This window comes from Eublepharis macularius, chromosome 10, assembly GCF_028583425.1.
Source record: "Eublepharis macularius isolate TG4126 chromosome 10, MPM_Emac_v1.0, whole genome shotgun sequence".
Classification (NCBI taxonomy): Eukaryota; Metazoa; Chordata; class Lepidosauria; order Squamata; family Eublepharidae; genus Eublepharis; species Eublepharis macularius.
The window spans coordinates 3,047,106-3,066,688 of NC_072799.1; the positions used below are offsets into that span (position 1 = coordinate 3,047,106).

At 48.0% G+C, this 19,583-nt stretch overlaps 1 protein-coding gene and 1 pseudogene across 1 annotated transcript; both read right to left on the minus strand.

The window, feature by feature from the left end:
• Window positions 1-3,362: 3,362 nt before the first annotated feature.
• LOC129336934 (C-type lectin domain family 4 member K-like) lies at window positions 3,363-18,552 on the minus strand. The gene is made up of 7 exons (XM_054990356.1): window positions 18,445-18,552; window positions 11,298-11,417; window positions 8,439-8,546; window positions 7,194-7,277; window positions 4,908-5,059; window positions 4,052-4,173; window positions 3,363-3,366 (listed from the first exon to the last, which is right to left on the minus strand). Exons 1-7 carry the CDS (start codon window positions 18,485-18,487, stop codon window positions 3,363-3,365), a joined length of 633 nt encoding a protein of 210 aa, XP_054846331.1. The 5' UTR covers window positions 18,488-18,552.
• LOC129337081 (CB1 cannabinoid receptor-interacting protein 1-like) lies at window positions 16,709-17,202 on the minus strand (annotated as a pseudogene).
• Window positions 18,553-19,583: the final 1,031 nt, after the last annotated feature.

Sequence of the window (19,583 nt, forward strand, 5' to 3'; positions counted from 1 at the left end):
TCAGGGGCACGTTTGTTGATCCTTCCTTCCTATGTTCCAGGGCTGAACCTTGGCATTGGAAACCAAGCCCTTGCACAGACCCTGCTACTTTGCCATCTCATGTCTTTAGAGATTCTGCCCCTCGTGCACAGCACAGCCACGTCCTGCCTTTAGGACCTACTTGGTTCGAGCCCATCTTTATTTCCTGCTGGTGCTGGTTTCTCTCTATGAAACCCGTGGCTGAAGGAGAAACTTCATTCCTCTGGAAAGGAAGCAACACTAGGCTTTGTGCGTTGCACAAAAATATCCATTTAGTTACTTTTTTAAAAAGCAAAATTTGCCTGTGCCCCCCGTGCCCCTTTCCAGTCTTTGGAACACAGTCCTGATGGCAGGAGCTTGGTCCTGGGGTGGTATTCCTTTGGGTCAGTTCCAGACCCCCTCCTCTCCACTGCCCACCACGAACCTCCAACTTACAGCATTCTTCCTGCCACCCGCATGCCTCAAACCTGCCAGGGTACCCTTCACCCTCTTACTCACAATCCCTCTGGCTGTGTACACTCATATTCCCCAAGGGTTCCAGGCAGTGCTCGACTAGGAGTGCTACTTCTGTGGTTGCCCAAACTGTTACCACCATGCTGTGCCTGGACAATTTTCTCCAGCTGTACATGCAGCTGAGATTGTGGCTGGCTCATAAGTGGGCAGGGGGAAGGGTACACTGATGGGTGGCGGGGCAGGTATATGAGCAGGGAGTTGTCAGTGGGCCCCCTGGCAGCTATTCCACCTTAAGGTATTCTTGACTTAAACTGTGAACTGCAGGACTCTGCGTGCTCCTTTACAGGTAAGAGAAGTTTGGAACTAGGCTTCCTTTGTAACAAGGTGTTACCAGGACTGGTTTCCTTGCAGTAAAATGATTTGTGGGGGAATTAGCAAGCAAGGAGAAGGGCTGTGCAAGAGGCCGGTAACCGCAGGGATCTATCACCAGTTTCTACCAGGTCCCTTCCCAAAGTAGCAAACAAGGCTGGTTCTTAAGGTCCAACAATAACTTTTATTAAGAACAAAATGACATGTACATGCACGCAGGATTGTGGGGTAAAAATACACACACACACACAGAGTCCTAAGAAGCTTAGTCAGAAATTGGGAATAGAGAAAGAGGGAGCAAATATATCTGCCTATCCTGAAGAGGGGTCTAGTCTGCGGGAGAAGAGAGTAGCTTCGAACGGCCAGCGTCCTCGGCCAAGAGAGCAAGAGGCTTGGGTAAACCTCAAGGGAACAGTGCTTGTGGACCGGGAAGCATGTACAATTTGAATGAGGCCAGGGCTCTACCTTTATAGGTAAAATGTGCCCTGAGGTGGAAGAGCCCACCCAGCCATTAGAGCAAAGACTCCCAATGGTCAGTTCCTGGGTTTGACAAAAGGTTTGAGTACCTTGACTGGTAGCTGCCGGGGTGCGTGAAAGGAGATCTCATCATGGAAGAAGGGAAAGGAACGTGTTAAGTGGGGATGACTCTGTGAGACCTTTGTTGCACTGGACACCTTTGGGGCTGGAAGGTCCAATTGTCTCTTAATCACTCCGTATTCCTGTGCAGCATTCCATGCCTGCCAGGTTCTCCCAGGCGGGACTCAGCACCTGCTAGAGGCTCTCTAGTGGCAACACCGCAGCCATTTTAACTCCAGAGGCCTGACCATCTTTAATATCACAAGCAGCCATATATAAAACTGCTATTAAAATGGCAGCTGGGCCAACCGCTTACAAAGGGTTGACCCCAAAACAAATTTGAGGCAGAAACTGCAAGTGTAAAAGTCAGTACTCAAGAAATGTTCACATTATCCCTAAAAATAAGGCAAGAGAAAAGTTATGTTGGAGTCAGTGATCTTTCCGTTGTTTTCAGCCACCTCTATATTCTCATAGATGCTGTGGCTTGCCATTCTTTGCCAATAATTTGGATGCAGTAGGTTCTCAACTCTTTATCAGCTTTGGACCCATTACTCTCTTATGAGAGCCCTCCACATATGGCAGAAATTCTGAACTGACAATTTCCTATTAGAGTGATATTGTGTTTGCATTCTTCCTAGTCTTTTGGACTGCACAAAGTGCATATTTGTGTGTGTGTGTATGTGTGTGTGTGCACACGCATGCATGTGCAGGGAGAGTTTTTCTTCTTGCCCAGTTTTTCTCCCTTAAAAACACCCCTAAACCAATCCAGACTAGTACAACATGCCACAAACACAAAGCAAAAATCCTTTGATTAAAATAAAATAAACTTAACTTTAATTTTCTGATCATATCTAATATAAACTAAGGAGTGAATGTTGTCTGCGCACCACCACCTTTTCATAAAGGAGAAAAGGAAGTGACAAGATTCACCAGCCAAACTTTCTGCACCAGGGGAATTGGTGGAAAGAAGAACAAGCCTTGCTGAGGAAGAAGAAGCATGGCTGCTGCCCTGGAAAGCCTTTCCTTTCTACCAGATTTGTATAACAGATCTGTAGAGTTGGATCAATCCACGAGACATGTTGTTGGCCTTTCAAAAAGAGTTTGACCAAATTGCTCACTGAAAGTTCTTTAAAAAGTTTAGCAGCCCTGGAAAAGGTTCTTTTATGGGTTGGCGAGTGGTATCCAGGAAGGCAGCTGATATTTTTTTGTACTCAAGAGAAGACCTTCTTGCAGATCCATCTATATTGATCTCTACAGGTGATGTCATTCCATGGCTGTGAATCGTCGTATTTCAAATGCACACAGTCTTCTTGCTGGTCGGGTGATCCAGCCCAGTTATCAGGTTGTCCTAAATGCCAGAAACTGCAGAGATTTGGCACGAAGGGGAAAAAAGATTATATCGTTGCAAAATAAATGGATTCCCTCTATGGAACGTGGAAACTCTTTGCCTTGAGGATTCCTGCCTTTCTCCCATATTAATCAGTAACTTCAGAGCCAGTGCACCATAGTGGTTGGAGTGTTCGACTAGAATCTGGGAGACCCAAGTTCGAATCCCTACTCTGTCATGGAAGCTGGCTGGGTGACTTTGGGCCACCCATACACTCTCAGCCTAACCTACCCTACAAGGTGATCATTAGGATAAAATGGAGGAAAAGAGAACGAGGTGAACCATACCATATCCCCGTTTGGGGAGAAAAAGGTATGGGTAAAATAAATAAAATCAATGAATAAAAATCAATAAAAGGAACATGGAGTGTGGGAAGGAAAGCAGTTTGGCAGCAGGAGGGATATATCGGTCTCCTGGAGATCTCTGTGAGAGATGTGCTAGTTTGCTTACTTATAAGTGGAGTCAGGTGTGTGTGTGCATGGGGGGGGGGGTGACTCTAGAGATTGCCACTTTTAGTGACCATGCCATTTTATTCAGGACTAAACAATGAATTGAGGACTCATCTGAAAAAAGAACAAAAATTAAGCAGATGTCACATTCAGGCCACAGCAATATCAGCTTTATACAACTGCTGCCAGGAGTCCTTTAGTAGGGCTATTCAGCCCCTGCTATTACAATGATAAAAAATGGCTGTCCACATGTTATATGGCTGCCAGGTCCCCTTACACTCTCGGTGGCAGGGGGGACCTGCCACTCACCTTTTTTGTTGTCCTGAAGCAGTGCAATGACATCACTTCCGGGAGTGATGTCATCACACAGGCCCTGGGGATGCTCCTGAGCTTTGCATCGGGCAGATTTGGTCCCCAAAGGTCGGCCCTGTGCAAAGTGCGGGAGGACTCCAGTGGCCTGCACGATTATGTCACCCCAGGAGTACATCTAGGAAGGCTGTTCCCATGTCTTTCTCCCCTGCCAAGGAGATGGTGGGTGGAGGGTGGGAGTGGGGGATCCCCCGCCCCGACTGGGGGACCTGGCAGCCCTAGCATGACATCACTTCCAGGGAAAATATCAGTCCTCTCTAGGAATAACTGGAAACCTTATGGTAAAACCTGGATATCATTTCCAGGTTTTTGTCATAGGCGAGTTCATGTTATTGCTGATGGCGCCCCCTCATCCCCCGACCCCTGGACTCTTGCTGGTTGCTGGGCTATTCCTGACAACAGCCCCTGGCCCCACCCCCAGCTTGCAAACTTTTCCTGCCTCATGCCGTGGTTGTATTTGGTGCCGTCCGTCCAAGTCCAGTTGCCTTCTTCCTTTTGATCAGTGAGTCCAATCCAAAACATTATCCCTCTGGTCTTTCCGTGAAGATATTCCTGTGATACATATATATATATTGTATTTTAAAAATATAATTATGTTAAAAAAAAATCCAAGGTATCATACACATTATGAACAAACAATATTGTTTACATCAGTAATAAAGATCTTTATGACCAAATATATAAATTGTAAGTGCCTAAATACTTGGATAGTCCAGGAAGCCTAATCTTGTCAGATCTGGGAAGTTAAGCAGGGTTAACAATTATACCGCCCTTCAGGATAACTTAACGGCCACTCAGAGCGGTTTACAAAGTATGCTACTATTATCCCCACAACAAAACACCCTGCGAGGTGGGTGGGGCTGAGAGAGCTCTGAGAGAGCTGTGACGGACCCAAGGTCACCCGGCTGGCTACAAGTGGAGGAGTCGGGAATCAAACCCGATTCTCCAGATTAGAGTCCAACGCTCTTAACCAAACTGGCTCTCCAGTCACTTAACCACTACACCAAACTGGCTCACCTAGTCCGTCCTGAAGAGTATAATCCTGTCTAAGGCACGTGTTTCCACTTTCACTGGGTCCATTGAGTCAAGGCTGGATTATAACCTTCAGGAAGGACCAGGTCTGCCGCTCGGGGGTTCCCCTGGACCCAACCTTATCCCAGGATTCCCAGGGGTCGACCACGGCTTGGAGTGCCCCTTTCAGCTTCCGTAAAGGAACACCTTTGCTCACCCGCGAGGTTCATGCATTTGGTAACCCTGCCAGTAAACGAAGAGTGCCAAAGGCTCACCATCTCTTCCTTGGAGGCGACAGAGGTGAGGTGGGCCCCGTGCGACATGCAGGCCTCTTCAGCCTCCCGCCAAGTCTTAGCCTCTTGCGAAAAGAAGTAGAAACTCCCCTTGTAAAAATTCCAGCCGGCGGAGACAAAACTCATGAGATCGCCTTTGAGAACAAGAGCACAGTCAGAGTCACAAAGCGGGGAAGATGGCGATGGAAGGGGTCAAGGGGCGAAGCACCTTCCCTGGGAAGAAGGACTAAAGCGTCTGCTGGGGCTTTTCGGCTTAGAGAAAAGATGACATTCCTTCAAAGTTTCTGTCAGATGCAGTACTCCTAGGCTGCTCCACACTGCTTTGTAGCAGTATAACTCTCAGGTCTTCTACACTTTTCCCCTCATGAGGTAAATTTAACTCTTTGAACTTCTGAATCAGAGCCTCCTTCTTCATCCCCAGAAACTCTGCCTTTTTTCTCTCTTTTAATTGTGTTTCCTTCTACAATTGTACTAAACTTCACCAGATTACATTCTCTCTTAAAAATCCTACTAGTTTCTCTATGTCTCTTTCTTTTCTACCAGTTCTATTTTCCTCATAGAATTCAACTGAACACTCTGCCTCCTTGGCTATCTGTCCCCTCAAAATGCCTTTCTCTCAAAATGTTCCTTCCTCCCGGGATATTTTATCCCACGTAAAATATTTTCTCCTCCTCAGGATGTTTGACATCCCACCGCTAAGCCTCCACTTGTTATGAGCCCTTTTTTCTCTCTGTTAGATTTTGCCTTTAACCCTTTTCTTCTTTTACACCCTCTGGATAGATTGCTGCCACCAGGAATTATATTCCAAAATAATTTAAATTTCCCCCTTTAGTAACGTGCCCAAGGGTCAGGCTCCTTCGTGGGCCTACGTGGCCCTGAGGACAGGAATGGGATATGTGAATAACTGATACTCTGAGTTGAAAAATCATCTAGCGGTCTGTCTTAGAAAAAGGATGCTTGGCTGTATGGACTCTTGGTCCGATCCCACACGCACCTTCTGAGGTTCTTATCCACGCTGCTCCCATGCTGGTCCCTGTTAGCCAAATGGACCAACCAGCGTGGACCTTTTCTCTTTTGGATGCAGAATTAGGAACCAAGAAGCAGCATTGTGGGCTCTACCGTTTCAGCTTAAGTTCCATTAAAAAAAGAATGTAAACACCATCAGAGGTGAACAAGGATCATTGGCCAAAGGAGGACCCAGTTCTTGTGCCTTTAATGGCTGAGTAGAAAGATTTTCAAAGCAGGATCTCACCCCTGCATGATGATTCCCAACCAACTCAGCAACCATTAAAGGTTCAGGCAATCTGTTCTCCTTTTGCAACTGCTCATTACAATTGAGATATCATCACCTCAGGATATCAGACTGCATGGAAACGGATCTGTTTCCATACAGAAAGACATTGGGAACCAATCCTCCAATCACCTTTCCCCAAGCTCAATTGGTCTGAAGGTATCCGAAGCACCTGAACCCCCCCAAACAGATCCTGGCTTGACTAGCAGGGCTGACTGGGGGTGGGGGGCAGGACGGGACATTCTTGGTTGCTCTTGTGATTTTAACTGGATTTTAATCTGCAGAATCGGCAAGTGAAGCTTTTTATGGCATGACAGTATAATATAGTTGATCGCCAGTATGCTCCTCCCCCATGCAGATCAAAAAATCTGCAGATGGGGGCCAATAGGGCCATTCAGGACTAGGGTAGATGTTTCTGCAATCTTGTAGGAACCTGCAGGTTTGTTGAAACAACTAATAGCAAAAAACGGAGTGCACACAGAGATGAAATTAAATTAATAAAAGTTTAAAAAGTGCTGAGACCTTGCAAGACCACCTCATGAGATCTCGGCTGCCACTTGGGGTTGCCTAGGTGATCCAAAGCAACGTTGCCAAAGGTAGAAGGGAAAGGGAACAAATGGCAATGAGTGAGTCTAGAGGAAGAGTGAGGTGGAAGGAACAGAGGCAGTGGGAACATGGTGGGGAGAGATGGAGCCATTGTGGGGCAGGAATCAATGGGTGGACTGGGAATTGATTGGAAGAACAGAAGATCAGGCAGATGTTTGGATGTGGGGATGAGAAAAAAGAACTAAGTTTGGACAATTAGATGTCCCTGGTGAAGAGGGTATAAGCATGTTGCAGAGGGGGGGAAGCAAAGCCAGAGCAAAAGGATGGAAGTAGTTTGGGCGTGCTTAGGGAGGGGCAAGGGAGGAGAAGTAAGTAGCTGGGTGGGATAGAAGTGGGACAAGTAGATGCATTTGCTCAAGTGGGCTACCTACTGTAACGCTGTTGTAGAGATGTTAGTGATGCTGTGACATTCTTCAAACAGGCCAGGATCTCAGTGCAAGCCGAGGAATTGAAATCTGAAAGAAGACATTTCTGAACACATCAAGCTGAGTGAAGGGGGAGGAGAGAAGGCAGGCAACGTTTTCTCAGACTCCCATCTTGCTAAAAATATCGTGCATAGCAGTGGTGGAATGAAGTACAGCAGCAATACAGCTGTCGGAAGGCCTCTGTCAGGACAAAGGTGATCAGTCTAGCTCTAACGGAGGAAACAGGACAGTAATTAAAATTGCAGCATGAAGGACAAATGCAGCAGCAGAAATCATTTGGAGGACGTGCAAAAAGGGAAAGAAATATGGCAGAAGGGGCACACCAGGCCCTTCATTCTAACATCTCCAGCTGGCTCCAAGCTGCTGGGCTTTACAGGGAGGAGCTCTGATCTCCATCTAAAAGAAATTGAGAGGACTTCTGCTGCCACCGCCTGAGATATGCTTGTCTGTAGTTCTGCTAATGAAGCGATTTGGGGCTGCAATCCTAAGAGCACTTTCAGTAAAATGGTATTTACTTCTGAGTAGACTTGTTTAGACCTGCTCCTTTCCATGCTATCCTAAAGAAACTTTCACCTCTCTAAGTCTTCTGACATCCGTGGGCTTACCTTGCTCAGGACTGCACTATTAGTCTCTCAAATGGCAGCGTAAGGAAGAAACAGGTGGTCTCTTACGCTTTTTTGGCACATAATAGCAGTAGAAATTGTGAAATGACCACATTTTATTTGCTTGATTTAAAATATGGGCATAGCTTGATAACAGGACGCTGATTTCTTTGCTTAATATGTAGATTCCACAGTGCTGTGTGGTATAGTGGTTAGGACTTTGGACTGGAATCTGGGAAACGCAGGTTTGAATCCCCACTCTGCCCTGGAAGCTCTCACGGTGGCCTGTCCCTAACCTGCCTCACAGGGTTGTTGTGAGGATAAAATGCAGGAGAGGTGAATGTTATAAGCCCCTTTGCATCCCCATTGGAGAGAATGGCAGGGTATAAATAAATAAATATGTAATGAGAGTGCTTTCCTCCAGAGCAAAGAGCATCCGCTGATCTACGGGCACCAGAGGAAAGTGTCGTTCGTCATAAAAAGGGAATCTTGGAATCCTACCCAGTGTTGCTCCCCACCCCCAGATCACTTTCCCTGCAGTGTTTGCTTCCAGACATGGCCCAGCCCAGGACTGCTATTTCCCACTTACTCTCGGCTTCCTCCAGTTGAGCATAAGAGACGTTGCAGCGCTGCAGAATGTCGCTGGACTTCCGAGCGATTCCATCTCGTTCCTGGAGCTGCCTCTCTTCCTGGAAATCTGCAGGCAACACAAGAGCAGGATGAATCTCCGAAGAGCAGCATCAGGGCAGGCGAGCCTCGTGGTTTATTCAAAAGGAGGAAATCTGGCAGTCTAACCTCTTACTGCCACGTTCCCAGGATCGCACAGTCTTTACTCTCTGGGCCAGGAATGACCACATCTGCCTCATCCCGGCAGCACTTACAGGGACTACGAGCAGCCCCTCCGCATAACAGCGTTTGCTGGGAGAGGTGGCTTTGCATTCCTCAGAGCCAAGCTACTAGTGACGTCTGACACAGGCTAGACACGTGTCAGCTTCCCTCAAGTTTTGATGGGAAACGTAGGCATCCTGGTCTTGCAGCTGTAATGGAGAGCCAAGCTGTAAAAACAGGATGCCTACATTTCCCATCAAAACTTGAGGGAAGCTGACAAGTGTCCAACCTGTGTAAGGCATCACTTGTAGCTTGGCTCTGAGGCCCGCCTGTCCCCCTCGTAGACTTTTGACAGAGGTTTTCTGGGAGTTCCCTCCTGGTCCCAATTCTGATCAGGCTCGTGGTACGGGGGTAGACGGGGCTTCAGCTCCCCCCTTGTGATGTTATCCTGACTCGAAATGGCCTCGGATATTTGGTATTTTCCCCACTGGGCAGAGCCGTGCGCACTGACGGCTCTGCGTAAACTCCCTGAAGAGGGAAATGGAGTCCCACTGGGGCCATTTGAAGCTGGGGAAAGGGTGTGGGGACGGCTCCCCCTTCTGGCCCTGCACTGCAGCCCTGCTCTGAATCAGGCCCACCTGCCCCAGCAGGGAACTCCCAGCGCACATCTGGCCGAAAGTCCTCCTCACGGCAGGCGGCCACGCGGCAGGCAGGAGGACGCTGTGGAAGGTGGACTGGCCCCAGACTGGATCCAGAGAACCTGTTTCATTCTGGAAATTGTGATTTCATATCCCAAATCATCCACCTTTTTTGCCACTGAAGGCCTGACATCAGCCTGGCCATGTCCCCCAGGCTGTGTTTTCTTTTCTTGCAGGTATAAGGTTTAATCGACATGAAATCTTGCGAGCGAAGTTCTTAGCTTTTAAAGAGGAAGAATCATTTTGAACAGTTTGGCTCCCTGGTCTATACTGGATTCTCCCATACCAGGCCTTGACATTTTCCTCTGGCCCTTAAAATAACCGAAGGACCCCTCCCAAACCACTGGCTGCTTCCTCATGATCAAGAACACGAACAAGTTCTGGAAGCAGAGGAAGAAAAAACCCCCATTTTGACCACTGGCTAACTTCCTGTTTAGCAGGTGCAAAGAGCATTTGTTAAAGGTCCGGGAGAATTCTCTCCTTAAGAATATAGTTCTCATGCCACAGTTTGAGCTCTCTGGACTGGCCTGTCAGAGAGTTGGAAGAAGGCGCATGCCTGGAGTAGGCAACCCTCTGGCTCCGGTTCTGGGTGCTGCTAACAACCACCCAGAGTCCCAGCAGCCTTCTTAGAGGGATATGCCCCACCGATTTTGTGTGAGACTCACTGGTCTCTGGGCTCTTTATCTGGGGGGCCTTGCACACACAAGCCAGGCACTCGAGACTCAGGCATGAAACGGAAAACAGGGATCGATTAAGTTGCGAGAGTGCTTGGGAAATAGCAGTGGGCACTCTCAAAGCAGAAGCAATGGCAAACAAAACAGAAACAACTTTATTCTAATCGGGGCTAAAAACTGACTAACTAGACAGAGGACTGACTGCCTTGCCTACTCCGGCAGCTCAGGTGCTCATACTCTGGCCTACCCTTGGGCCGGGCTGTGTCAGGACTCAGGAGAAGGGGAAAAAACCACGTAAAGAGCTTGCTTTTAAAACATAATCGCCCAGTCCGAGCTCCGTGTGATATCAAGGTAGCTGCCAGGGAGCTGGGCCAGAAGGAGCGAAGCCTCCTGTCCCTCAAGGCCACCTAGTCTGAGCACCAGCACCAGGCGCACGTAGTTAGCTGAGCTGTTTCAGACAGCACAGCGTTTAGATTCCTACCCACAAGATCCCACGGAGAGGGTCTGACGGAGGGGAAGGGCTTAAAAAGGCTTCCAAGGAAGACCAAAAGGAGCAGTAGCCGAAAAGATCTCAGCATCCTCGCTGGACTTTGGTTGAGAATTTATGAGCAGGGCCTCAGGACAGGGTCTCCAAAGACCCCGGAGTGCGTTTAGCTGTCACGGGATAAGAGGATGGGTCCCCTCTGCATGTGCCCCTTCCCAGCTCTGCCTGCGCCCTGGTCGGCTCCCCTTTTAGCACGGCTTGAGGGATACCAGCACGCAGCTTGTTAGGGAATCTGTCTTGGCTGCCTGGATAAGAGTCATGCCACGGCCTCACTGGCACGCTTTGTTCACCCGCCCGAGAGGCATTTTAAGGCCTGCACATGCCCAGAGCTGTGAGCCATTGGGGGCGAGCCAAAGGGATGGCATGAGTTGGCAGGAAGATGAGTCCGGGGGGGGGGGGAGAGCTGGTTTCAGCTCAGGGTAATCTCCTCCCCCTTCATTTCCTTGTTTATTCTACTGTATTCGATGTTTTGTATTGTATATCGCTTTGGGTTCCCACTGGGGAGATACAAATCAATCAACCAATCAATTCTCAGCAGCACTTTCCTCCAACCGCCACCAAGGAGTCGAGGTGCAATTCAGGTCACTGCAGGACCGAGGAGAATGAAGCCCCCCCCCCCCCAGCCCTGAGCACTGGAGATAGGATAGAAGCCAACCGGATCTACGCGGAGACAGGCGCACGTTCCCTTGGGCAGCTGTACTTACACAGGACAGTCACTGAAGCCAGTGCAACGGCCAGGAGCAGAACCAGGACTGCAAGGAACGAGAGGACGGAGACGGTACTCTTGGAAGGGGGAGGAAGGGCCGGTTTCTTTGAAGCTGCTCCTGGAAGCAGAGGAGGACAAAGTGTGAGAAGAGGAGGATCAACGCTGTCCCTTCCTCAGGTTTCAGAGGGGAACAAACCTGAAAGTTAGAAAGAGAGAGAGGTCAGTGCATCTGTTCACTCCCTCCTAGGGTTGCCAGGTCCCTTGAGTCCCCTGGTGGGAGCCTGGGAGCCTGGCACTTACCCTGTGGAGGCTTCAGTGTCATGCGCGCCCTCCTGGCATGGGTGATGATGTCACTTCCGGGAAGTAACACTATCACGCAGGTCAAAGGGCAGCCCTGCACTCGCCAAAGGGCAGCCCCTCACTCGCCAAAGGGCTGAGCTGCCCTCCCCCCCGTGGGCCTGATTTGGCGCCAAAATGGGCCCATTGTGTTGGGGTGCGGGAGCTGTGGCGGGGCATGAGGGTGCACCGCGCTACCTGGGGGTGTGCCATGCCACCAGGGGGGTACCCTGGGGCCCGCCCCCCACTGGCCAGGTAAGTGGGGCAGGGGGAAGGAGGTGGAAGCAGAGGGAAATGGCAAGCCTACTCTTAGTGCCCTGAACTGTCCTTTGATGCACAGATTGCTAATCTCAGGACTTTCTCCTCCTGACTTCTTCTTCCTTGTCACAGACACAGTCCTCTCCTCTTGCTCTATGGATGCAGGACCTATCCTGCTACCCAGTGCCATCCTTTGACTAGACTGATAGATAGGAATCTATCTCTCCTCTTTCCTATCAGTATATGGTGTTCCCTATAATAAACAACTCTCATTTCTTTTCTAAATCTAAGCCAAACATCCGAGTTTAAGTTTGTGATTTTCTATCTCACACACGCACACTAGCCCATAAAGCTCCTGCACCCATCACATTCTTTTCTGCAAGCAGGGAAACTCTACTACTCTCCTACTAGTTTGTGGAGGCCATAGACTAGATTGGGGCTCACAAAATTCCGCACCTCATCCCTGCCAAAGACAGCTGGAACACAAGAGTTCATTTGCCTATGTGACTTGATTGGTCCTCACCTAATGACATTCTAAACAGTATGCAGTTGATATTGGGAGTCATTGAATGTGTCCTGAGGTCAAATGCCCCTCCCAGTCTTCCCCTCAAAGTTCACTCCGGTTGCCAATCTCCCTGTGGGGCTTTCCTGTGTGGCTGGCAGGCTTCTGCCAGCTTGCACTCCTCTCTCTCTGATTGGTCAGTTGTGGAACTCTGTGTTCTGAGGTCAAAATCAGGACAAGGAAACTGCAGACAGTTGAAGAAAGGTGATAACTGGATTTAAAGTACTTAAATACCCTAGCGAAGCACAGGTATCAAGCTAGTATATGTATATGAGTATATACATCTACTCATATACACACACATATACATATACTCAGTACACACACACATTATACATTACATTAAACCACATTAAACTGCTCCTTCTTCCATTTCCTGATCCTCCAGGGACTGCTACGGCTTGTGAAAAGAGAATGGATGGCTTTGTGTTGTTTGCTTATCATAATTTTGCCTAGGAAGAGAAGCTGGGTGGATTCTGCACACGCTCCGGCTCTGGGGAGAGATGGGCAGAACCTGCCTGTTCCATTCTATGATGAATTCTCTTTCTGGATGTGTTTTGGCTTCTGATCTGCAATTAATTATGGATTGAGCCCCAGCATTCGAGAATCACAGGTCTCTTCATCAGATGCATCTGTAGCAGGGCTTTTTTTCAGCAGGAAAGCAGTGGAACAGAGTTCCAGAACCTCTTGAAAATGGTCACATGGCTAGTGGCCCCACCCCCTGATCTCCAGACAGAGGGGAGTTGAGATGGCTCTCCGTGCCGCTGAGCAACCCGGAGGGCAATCTACAATCCCCTCTGTCTGGAGATCAGGGAGCGGGGCCACTAGCCATGTGACCATTTTCTCCAAGGGCAACCCACTGAGTTCCACCACCTCTTTTCCCAGAAAAAAAGCCCTGATCTGTAGCATAAGCTTTTGAGAACCACAGCTGTCTTCGTCAGATGCTTACGCTACAATAAAGTTGGTTAGTCTTAAAGGCGCTACTGGACTCTTTACATTTTCCTATAAAACCAAAATATTTATCTATCAGGTGTATGCAGAATGTTCAATTGGCTAATAAGCTTCAAAACTAGGGTTACCCCTTAAAACATTTTTGGGAAAAATATGAAGTCACATGCCTTGAAATTTCACATGTAGAGAAAGAGGACATAACTCTGAAAAGGTCTCTGCCCTGTGGCAGAACAGAGGCTGTCCTCTGTTCTGCCAGGGTATACAGCCGCTGTACATGGAGGCTTCATTGATGATAGGCCTCTCCTCATATTGATTTTAACTAACCCCTCCCAAGCCATCTAAAGCTGACATTTTCCTTTTGCTGCCCTGAGTCTTCTGTCAATCGGTCTCAATAGGTGATCCTTAAGTTCTAGCATTGCAGACGAGTAGCACAGACGTGGCCACCTTGCCAGGTATAGGACAGCAAAGCAGGTGCACCCCTGAGATTCTGTTTTTTTTCCCTTTCCAACTCCTTTATTAGGAAAAGCAAAACTTGTGGTTGCAGTGTAAAGATTATTCACATGAAGAGACTTAACAACAGTTGATATATAATGGCAATGCAAACACGCAAGCCACCTCAGGCCAGGAGACTTCAAGGGAGCAACATTTCATTCACCCATATAAAAAAGTGCTTCCAGATTGCTTGCAACTAAGCTGCACACAAATTCACAGAAGACATAGCACCAGAGTTCAGACTCCTGCACAAAAATACTTTGTTTGCTTAAAATAGTCCTGTTTGTAATCATATTTTACTTGCAAGGCTGTTTGGTGCAACTGAACAGTTAGAGCCAAAGAACGTAAGAACATAAGAGAAGCCATGTTGGATCAGGCCAATGGCCCATCCAGTCCAACACTCTGTGTCACACAGTGGCCCAAAACCAGGTGTCCTCAGGAGGGACACTAGAAGCCCTCCCACTGATTGCCCCCCACCCCCAAACACCAAGAATACAGAGCATCACTGCCCTAGACAGAGAGTTCCATCTGTACCTTGTGGCTAATAGCCACTGCTGGACCTCTGCTCCATATGTTTATCCAATCCCCTCTTGAAGCTGTCTATGCTTGAAGCTGCCACCACCTCCTGTGGCAGTGAATTCCATGTGTTAATCACCCTTTGAGTGAAGAAGTACTTCCTTTTATCCGTTCTCACCCGACTGCTCAGCAATTTCATTGAGTGCCCATGAGTTCTTGTATTGTGAGAATACAAGAACTCGTGGGTCCTGTTTGTGATCATATTTTACTTGAAAGGCTGTTTGGTGCAACTGAACAGAGCCAAAGAAGTGAACAGTAAACCAAGTTTGTTTGTTTGTTTATTTACTTACATTTATAGTCCACCCTCCCCAACCAAGTGGGCTCAGGGTGGATCACAACAATTTAAAACACACTACACAATCATCAGCAGTAGCCATTAAAAATATAAATAATACATATCATTCATTTAAAACATATTAGCACCATGTAAATACAGCTATCAAAAATAAAAACATAGCAGCACGCTATACAATCACCTATCACCGTCTATAGAGTGGATTACAGCGATCATATAAAGATGTGAGATGACTTTGGGCGGGAGGGCACAGAATCTCACCCCCCCCACTAGGGGGGAGGGGCACCGCCCAGCATCACCCATATGCCTGGTGGAACAGCTCCGTCTTGCAGGCCCGGCGAAATGATAACAAGTCTTGCCAGGCCCTGGTCTCACAGGACAGAGCGTTCCACCAGGTTGGGGCCAGGGCCAAAAACGCCTTAGCCCTGGTCGATGCTAGGTGGGCCTCCCTAGGGCCAGGGATCTTTAACAGATGTTTGTCGCTTGAGCAAAGAGTCCTCTGGGGATCATATGGGGAGAGTTGCTTCGCTTTACCTTATCAATAATCACTGAAACAGGTAAACTCTGAAAATAGAACAGACTCTATATGCCAACATTACATTTAAAATCACTGTTATGTTCAGGTATTCATACGACACACACGTTGCTTAAGACAATACATGTATTGTTTCTCCATCCTTACATATTTCTGTGCCAACAATTCATTACTGCCATTGCTTTTAAGGGTTGTTTTGAGAAACTGGGAAGTTTGACACCTGAAAAGGGGGCTCACAAGATAGGAAAGCTGTTCACAAAAGTTTTCACAACAGCCAACAAAAGTTAAAACCATGAGAAATTGCCAAGTGCCCCCCCTCCTGCTCATATGGCAACTAAACAAATGCAACTTAAAACAGAGATGTGGCTTTTGCTTTAGCAGAAGTGCAACCATCTAACGCCTACCCTGTCACTACCTGTGGTGATGAGAAGGAAGCAACCAGCATGGAGGAGCATGTTTAAGACTGGAGTAAAATACAGAAGCTCCGAACTGGTTTCATCTAAGAGCCAGTTTGGTTTAGTGGTTAAGAGCACAGGACTCTAATCTGGAGAGCCGGTTTTGATTCCCCACTCCTCCGTTTGAAGCCAGCTGGGGGACCTTGGGTCAGTCACTTAAGAACGGCAGGACTCTAATCTGGAGAGCCAGGTTTGATTCCCCATTCCTCCGTTTGAAGCCAGCTGGGGGACCTTGGGTCAGTCACTTAAGAACGGCAGGACTCTAATCTGGAGAGCCAGGTTTGATTCCCCACTGCTCTGCTTGAAGCCAGCTGGGTGACCTTGGGTCAGTCACTTAAGAACGGCAGAACTCTAATCTGGAGAGCCAGGTTTGATTCCCCACTCCTCCGTTTGAAGCCAGCTGAGTGGTCTTGGGTCAGTCATAGCTCTGTCAGAGCTCTCTCAGCCCTACCCATCTTACAGGGTGTTTGTTGTTGTAGGGATAATAATAGCATACTTTGTAAACAGCTCTGAGTGGGCACTAAGTTGTCCTGAAGGGTGGTATATAAATCGAATGTTATTATCGAATGTCAATGCTGAGTATGGCAAAATGACTTGAATTGGGAAATTATTGGAAGGGCATCTAGACCTTGATGGGAACTCTGCACGCATCCTGTTTACTATGAAGATGTGGAGCATTTCCAGTTTGCTGGGGGGAGGGGTAGATGTCAAATCCTAAAATGCCCATTTTATGCAGATAATCTGTACTTTCTTAAGCACAGTCACATGGAAACAAATTTTCAACCCCAAAGAAACTCATCCCCAAAGAATTGGACTTTGGACTGCCAGAAACCACAAGCATCTCTGTAGAATGCCTCTGTTAAGGCTTTGTGTTGGTTCTTGTTCCCCAAGAGATTGTTGGCGGGAGGGTCTGCCACTAGATCGTCCAGCCACACTGCTTTCGTCCAGCTTAGTAGAAGCTCTCCTTATTGATCCACAAGAGGGTTTGCATCTCATTGGGCTTGCATTCAGACTCAATGTATGCAAAACTATTCCCCCATTGGCAATGGTCTCGCTTGTGGTTGTTGTAAAACTTGACTTGCCAGACGGTTTCAAAGGTGCCAGTATCCAAGAGCTCCTGGTGACTTGGATTGGCTGCCTTGCCTCGCTTTTGGTGTGAGGCACTCCTTCAGTATCATAGATTCCACTGTAAATAAACATCTGGGTGTCTCGCAACTTCTCTTCCAGGGGCACAGTCACACTCCCTATTCCCATAGTCGTGGCCTGGATGAGCCCCAAGTGCAGCACCACGTTGCCCTTGTACTTGGCGCCCGTGAGCAGCTTGATAGTCCAGTTCTGCTCGAAGTGCTGCCTGTCCACCTTAAAGAAGACCAGCCCGTCATTGGGCTGTGTCTTCAGTGCCACGCTCAGCCATAGCAGGCTGGGCACTTCTGGGTTGGCCATCATGGCCAGGCTTGGAGAAGGGCGAGGCCAGGCCAGGCCAGGCGGGTGCATGGATGCCACCAACCCGGGGGCACGCCAGCTGAGCCCAGTCAAGGCATCCCTGTGATTACGTTTTGAGTAAATTGAAAATCTGGCATCCCTTCAGCTCTTGTGGGGCTCCGTTCACTTCTGTGCGCTGTGCTCTCATTCATGCTAACAATGCACAATGAAGCTGCATTGCCTTTTAAAGCAGCAGCTACAGTGAGAGTGGGTCTTCTTCCGAAAGAGGTGAAGTGGCTGAAGCCTGTCTGCAAATGACAGGCTGATCGGGGCCCCCATCCCTGCTGTACGAGCACTTTTTTTTAGTTGCTTACGTGTGAGAAGACGGGCGCTCGGCATCTGCTCAGGAACGTGCCCATCGATGCAGTCTCTATAGGCTCTGGCTCAGGAGAAGCATGTTCATTGAGTCTGACTTTATATGATCCAGGGCACTGGAAGCAATGCCCTTGGCTAACCCCCGGAAAAAGTCAAGCAGTGCCTTTATCATCTGCTTACCTCGAGTCCATCTTTGTTTTTTGCTGATGCTAGTTTCTCCCCCAAATAATAAAGAGTGCAGTAGCACCTTTAAGACTAACCAACTTTATTGTAGCATAAGCTTTCGAGCATCTGACAAAGAGAGCTGTGGTTCTCGAAAGCTTATGCTACAATAAAGTTGGTTAGTCTTAAAGGTGTTACTGGACTCTATACTATTTTGCGACTACAGACTAACACGGCTAACTCCTCTGGATCTATCTCCAGTTTCTCCCCAGAAAACCTTTCTTTCTATAGAAAGGAAACTGCAGCAGGCTTTGTGCATTGCTCCATAGCTTCCATACAGTTAGCTTTATTTTCTAAGAGCTGCCTATGCCCCGGTATCTCCTTCCAATCCATGGTATACAGTCTAGCTGGCAAGAATTTGGCTGGAGAAGAAGGTGCATGAGGCCTGTGCAGTTTCTTCCCCTGGGTACAGATTCAGGGTTTTCATTTCCTCGGGCATCAAATGGTAAACCCCAAGAGATGACCAATACAGGATCTTGCTGGTCACTTCAGAGTATCTTGGTTTTAGCTGCACCTTGACTCCCAGGTTGACCATAAGCAAACTGAACGAGGGGGACTGAATTGGTCTCTGAACTCAGTACATTAAGAAAACTTCACATCATCCCTAATCACCCCTAAGACACAAGCAAGGACCCCCTGAAGCCAGGAATTCCGCTGTGATCTTACCGTCATTTCGAGGTTTCCGAACATTCTCGTAGTTCTCAGACATTCTTCACCGAGAACCTGAATGTTGTTGTTCCTGCTGCTCCCTCGCCAGAGGCCTCTGAGTGCTGCTGAGAGAATGGAGAGGGAAATGACTCTTTCTTGACCCAGTGACACTGTGGAGGCACTCTTTATATTCATTTTCTGAAACTGCAGAAGGCAAAGAACTGGTGGGTTTTGTGGTTAAGAACCTCCTGACTGCATTTGTGCTCAGTTTCTTTTGCTTTCTCTTCTCGTAGATCTCCCAAGTAGCCATCTGAAACCCATGCCCAGCTGTTTTGTGATGTAAACTTGGTTGTCGTTGTCCAGGAAGATTTCTTCCTGCCACATAAAAACTGTAGGCCTAGAAGAATGTGCTGAGAAAATCAGAACTGACATGGCTGCAGTACCCCACGTGTTGGCTAGAAAGTGGGAACGCCGTCTACTTTGGGCTGCCTTTGAAAAGTTCAAAGGGTCCCAAAGGCGCACCTGCTTGGCTTTTGAGAGGGCAACCTGACTTCAGCCTGGCACATCTATGCCATGACATTGCTATTGGTTTCCAGTGTGTTTCCAAGCCAGTTCAAAGTTCTCTTTCTAACCTGTATAAATTGTTGGAAGCTAGAGTCTGTCGAGGGCTATGTTCCCCAGCATGAACCTTCCCAACCATTGATATCACCAGAAGAGGACGCGTTCATGACGACTGATTAACTGTTGAGCTGGACAGCTCCTGACTAGGTCATCTTGTCTCTATTGAGCTGGACAGCTCCCGGTCAGATTTCCCTTGATGTACCTGTTTGCCTCTCAAAGGCACTCTCTGAGCACTCTCTGAGGATATACTGAATGCAGAGTGCAGACCCAATTATTATATCTTTGACATAAATTCTAGGGTGTGAGACATTTCACCACACCTTGTCCAATGGCGCTTGGGTTGCAATCTTTCAAAAATGTCACACCAGACCAGCTGCAGTAAAGTGGAAGGGGGACGCAGAAGCAGGAAGGATGACGCCATTGGGATGCTCCCCCAAACAGCCCCACACTCGGGAAGCCTTTTATCAATATAAGTAGAATATCATTTATACAAAATGTTTTTTAAAAAACCCTGGAAACATGTTGGGAAATTTAAT